The following is a 5,553-nucleotide window of genomic DNA, read 5'->3' as shown; positions in this document are numbered from 1 at the left end:
CTCCTTTGCGTCGAAAGGAGCCAGTTGAGGTGGTTCAGGCATCTGGTAAGGATGCCTCGTGGGCGCCTCCCTAGGGAGGTGTTCCAGGTACATCCAGCTGGGAGGAGGCCTCGGGGAAGACCCAGGACTAGGTGGAGAGATTATATCTCCAACCTGGCCTGGGAACGCCTCGGGATCCCCCAGTCGGAGCTGGTTGATGTGGCTCGGGAAAGGGAAGTTTGGGGTCCCCTACTGGAGTTGCTACCTCCGCGACCCGATACCGGATAAGCGGATGAAGATGGATGGATGGATTGATCATAGATAAATTATTGACTTACTATTTTTTGAACTGTTTACTGCATTTTATTGTTTTGAACTGCCTGCAAGTCAGGAAATGTCTGTATTGTGTGTGATTTGTACTATACTACCTGCTGCACATACCTACATACATAATGCACATACATAACATTGCAGCCCGGTTCACAGCGATCATGCTTAATGCTGGACCAATTTTCAAAAATTCACACAAAAACATAGCAAAATATGGTCCAGGTTGAAAAAAAAGCTAAAGTCACCCTTTAAGCTTAGGAGTAAACTTAGTAAAGCACTAGCTCTTATTTTGCTTCATTCACTCTGTGACATGTTTGATTACGCTATTTCAGGGAAATGGTGTTTTTCTTTTTTATTTGCTCTCGGGAGAGCACTGTTTGTGATAAGTTCACAGTATTTTGTATTTACATTTTTAAATCTAATGTGAAAAGAGAACTATAATTGTCTTTGCCATGTTTGCCATGAAAATATGTTTTAAAGTGTCATAAATGGCTTTGCTGCTTGAAGTCCACTATGAAGATATGTTTTGAAGTATGTACTCTATATGCTCCTATTGTTACATTGTGAAAATTTTAGTGCAGGATTACTTTATATTTAAAACCATTGCACTGTATGCAGAATTTACAACAATTTGAAAACATTGTGGTTTGCAGAGTTGTGTGGTTGAATCCACTGCTATTGATTCAGAGGTTAAGATTTTTTATCCCTCTGTGAAATCAGTTTCAATATATATCTTCCCACACTCAACTACTGTTCTGTCAAAAAAATGTTGTCTCTTTGATTTAAAATTAAATGTGTTCTGATTGGTCATGTTAAATGCCCTTTTTAACAGGGTAGTGAGACACAGTCTTCGGGATTTATGTTCTTAAAGAACATGCTCAATGATGAACAGAGGACATGGAATTGTCCTTGAAGGCATCACAGTGTTGCTAGATCTTGATAATGTAGCATTAGCTGTTGCTATGCTGTTGGACTAATGTTTGCCCTGAACTTTACAAACTTTTGTATACCCTTAAATAATCCAAAGATTTTCATGGAACTTGAGAGGAGGAAAACTTTCCAACAAAGCGCTCGCCCTAAAAAACAGGCTCTTCCAGTGAAAGGGTCAGAGAGAATGCATGGAAGTAACCTTATGCAAAAAAAAAAACATTTGCTTTCTAGAAAACAGGCCCTTTTAGTAAATACTGAGCTGTCAGTGATAAACCAACAGTCATCTTTGAAACTGCCATACCAGGATGACCACTTCTTCCCTTGAAGCCTTAGGGAGCATAGAAATTATTTGAAATGCTTTAAGTGTGAATGCTCTAAACTTAACTCACCATTAACAAATATTAGACATGACTTTAGACTGGTTAGTTGTGGTGGGTATGTGATTATTTTTTATGTATTTTCTTCATTCATGAGTCATTTAAAATTCATCAGGTTATTTAAACAAGAAAACATCACAAGTTCAAGTAGTTAATATATATCTTCCCACACCAACTACTGTTCTGAAAAAAATGTTGTCTCTTTGATTTAAATTAGTGTTCTCGATTGGTCATGTTAAATGCCCTTTTTAACAGGGTAGTGAAGACACCATGTCTTCGGGATTTATGTTCTAAAGAACATGCTTCAAGTGATGAACCAGAGGACATTGGAATTGTCCTTGAAGGCATCACAGTGTTGCTAGATTTGATAATGTAGCATTAGTGTTGCTATGCTGTTGGACTAATGTTTGCCTGAACTTTACAACACTTTGTTATAACCTTAAAATAATCCAAAGTTTTCATGGAACTTGATGGAGGAAAACTTTCCAACAAAGCGCTCGCCCTAAAAAACAGGCTCTTCCAGTGAAAGGGGTCAGAGAGAATTTGCATGGAAGTAACCTTATGCAAAAAAAAAAACATTTGCTTTCTAGAAAACAGGCCCTTTTAGTAAATACTGAGCTGTCAGTGATAAACCAACAGTCATCTTTGAAACTGCCATACCAGATGGACCACTTCTTCCCTTGCAAAGCCATTATGAGAATAATTTTAAGAGTTTTCAAAAACAAACATTGTGGTTTGCAGAGTTGTGTGGTTGAATCCACTGCTATTGATGCAGAGGTTAAGATTTTTTATCCCTCTGTGAAATCAAACTACTTTTAGCAATGGTGTATTATTTAGCCAAACCTCAATATTAAATATTGTATTTAACATGTAGGTGTTTTTAATAGTGAGTTCTTAGTCTGAGTTTGACAAGCAAGATACAGTTTAGAAAATATTTACTTATTCTGTCATCTTCTTTGCTAATAATATGGGTGTCTTGATTATTCATGTAGTTTTTTTGTCAGTGTAGTCAGATTATTTTAATGCTATGTCTATCTATATAGCGCACAAATATTACTGCACAGTAGGTGTGTGTGTGTACAGCTTCAGGAATCAATCATTTCTTGTATTGGCCATGAGCCCTGTTCCCATTGGCTGGCCTAGTGGCGAATGGTGGGGTGGGGGTGGTTAGTAACAAGATAAAAGGAGAAAATGTCTCTTGTCCTGCTTACACACACAAACACACTCACCACGTGCCTGCCTGTCAGTCTGTCGGTCTGTGGAGGCTAAAGAAGAGGAGAGCCACCATCTGAAGCCCTAATTTGAAAATGTAAGTATGCACGCTCAGCCACACACACACACACGCACGCACACACATACAAACCTGTCTAATCCTATTTGAGATAAGGCAAAGGATAAGGGCTTTCCTTCTCAACAAGGGAAAGAGACGTGCACCGTAAAATACTTGTTGAATGACAAGGCACCAGTGTAGAGCAAGGGGCAATGTTCATATGTTGTACCATTTGAATAAGCACTATGCCTGTATTTGTATAATCAAAACTTTTTAACGCCTTTTTCTACATTCTCATTCATTTATTGTTGTAAGACAGCAACAGCTTTGTTCTTCAATGTATTAAAGAATGTTCCTGGTTTGCACTTTGCAGTTTTTCAATGGGAGTCTTTCCCTCATTCATTAAGTTGTATGTAGATGTTGATGAGGCTTATTGAAATTGTCCTTTTGCAGATTGCATTATGAGAGAATTAGTTTGTAACAGTCTACACAAGGAGACTATACACTTGTTTTAGATTTGGAAATGCTTTTTTCTACCAAGCTTCAGTCCACAAAGTGAAAGGAAACTAAGCTATGATTAGACTGGCTTAATATGTTAGTAAGAGGGTCATGCATTCATTTAAATTGTGCCAGCTTATTCAATCTGTGTCAAGGAGCATGGCTTAGGCTGTGTGCGTGCTTGCGTGCTTGCGTGCGGGTGTGTGTGTGTGTGTGTGAGTGTAATATGTAACCAACCATTGTAAATGTTTTCTAAGTGGAATTGGATTATGAGGCAAATGTCTCCAATGGTAAAAAAAAAAACTTCTTCTGTTGACAATGTATTGTTTTCATGGGATTTTAATCATTACAAAAAATTTTGAAAATCAGTTGGCGTCATGAAGCTGTTTATGATCAACTCATTCCTATCAGCAGGATCAAAGTTTACACTCGGTGGTGGAATTTGATGTAAGAAGTCATTATAAAGTCACATCTAACCAAGTAAAGAATGAACAATGTAGAGCTTGAGAGATCAAGTGTTTCTTTTTTAAAGATTTGTTTTAGGCATTTTTAGGCCTTTATTTGAGAGGACAGCTGAAGACACGAAAGGGGAGATAGAGGGGGAATGACATGCAGCAAAGGGCCACAGATTGGAGTTGAATCTGGGCCCCGCTGCATCGAGGAGTAAACTTCTGTAAATGGGCGCCCGCTCCACCGACTGAGCTATCCGGGCGCCCAGATCAAGTGTTTCTGTGTTGTTTTCCAGTCGTACCATGGATGTGGAAGAGTTTCGCCGCAGAGGGAAAGAGATGGTGGACTATGTGGCAGACTACCTGGAGAACATCGAACAGCGACCGGTCTACCCAGATGTGGAACCAGGGTATCTTCGTTCCCTGATCCCCACTGAGGCCCCACTGGAGCCTGACAATTATGATGATATTATTAAAGATGTGGAGAGGGTTATAATGCCAGGGGTGAGCTTATACTTTTGTTAGTTTTTTGATACACATAAATGCGTTGTAGATGCACAGATACACTCGTGTGTGCTCTTCCGACAGTGTAATTCATTCATTTAATTCATAAGCTCAGTATGAGGAAATACAGTGTTAATCAGAGTTATTAAGGTGGACTTAAGTTGAACACTGAAAAAGGAAAACATTCATATAGTGATGCATGTATTACAATATCCAATGTTAAAGAAAGACACAACAATGTCACACTAAAATGCAGCTATACACACAATGGCGTTGCAGTAAGAGAATATGAACAGTTTGGCAGGAAAAGTATGCCACGCAACATAGAAATAAACAACATGGGGCACCACAGCAGAATGGCAAGTCAGTGAAAACACCTTCTGGGGTCTCCGGCAGTAAACCACCTCTGCTGAGATAGAGGAGCATTGTTCACTGTTGCTAAAACTGTTATATAATAAACAACAATTATTCAACCCATGTTCCTAAGGAGATACTACGCTTGTTTTCAGATTAATTAAATACTGTAGGTGCATGTTTTATGTTTTTCCAGGTCACCCACTGGCACAGCCCATACTTTTTTGCCTACTTTCCAGCTGCTTCCTCTTACCCTGCCATGTTGGCTGACATGCTGTGTGGAGCCATAGGCTGCATTGGATTCTCCTGGGTAACAAACAATTTGACGTGTCTCAATAGCTGACTGTTTTTTATTTTAACTTATTTTACTATTCATATGCAAACATAAATTAGATTTTTGTTTGTATTTTATGTGTTTTCAGGCTGCCAGCCCAGCCTGCACAGAGCTGGAGACAGTGATGCTAGATTGGCTGGGGAAGATACTGAACCTGCCTGAGCATTTTATAGCTGGGACTCATGGCCACGGAGGAGGTGTCATACAGGTGAGTGTCTTTTGTGTGTCTTTATGCCTCTTTGCAGGCTGTCCAAAGAGCCAAAACCAACTTCTGCTCACATTATACTCTTCCGTGGTTTGTGTGTAAAGCCAAGGGAAAGGCTCAAATATTATAGGCATAGGAACCATTACTCACAACAGAGTGCATGGAGCCAACATATTTATCAGCAGTTGCGTGGTATTGATTTCTGATCTCATCCTCTTCCTGGTTCACACCAGCTGAATTGGCAGGAAATTGCCTTTTAATGTGTCAATCACAGATAGAAATTGTTGACAGTGCTGATATATATATATATATATATATATATA

At 39.2% G+C, this 5,553-nt stretch overlaps 1 protein-coding gene across 1 annotated transcript in view; it reads left to right on the top strand.

The window, feature by feature from the left end:
* The first annotated feature begins 2,771 nt into the window (after nucleotides 1-2,771).
* Nucleotides 2,772-5,553, top strand: part of ddc (dopa decarboxylase) — a 23,268-nt gene continuing 20,486 nt past the window's right edge. The window contains exons 1-4 of the mRNA XM_032519307.1: nucleotides 2,772-2,925; nucleotides 4,130-4,337; nucleotides 4,888-5,001; nucleotides 5,114-5,233. Coding sequence (XP_032375198.1) covers nucleotides 4,137-4,337; nucleotides 4,888-5,001; nucleotides 5,114-5,233 — 435 coding nt within the window. The 5' untranslated portion in view covers nucleotides 2,772-2,925; nucleotides 4,130-4,136. The remainder of the gene's footprint in view (nucleotides 2,926-4,129; nucleotides 4,338-4,887; nucleotides 5,002-5,113; nucleotides 5,234-5,553) is intronic.

The sequence above is a fragment of the Etheostoma spectabile genome, chromosome 6 (assembly GCF_008692095.1).
Source record: "Etheostoma spectabile isolate EspeVRDwgs_2016 chromosome 6, UIUC_Espe_1.0, whole genome shotgun sequence".
Lineage (NCBI taxonomy): Eukaryota > Metazoa > Chordata > Actinopteri > Perciformes > Percidae > Etheostoma > Etheostoma spectabile.
The sequence above is the reverse complement of the archived record's forward strand: the minus strand, read 5'-3'. Positions and strand labels throughout refer to the sequence as shown.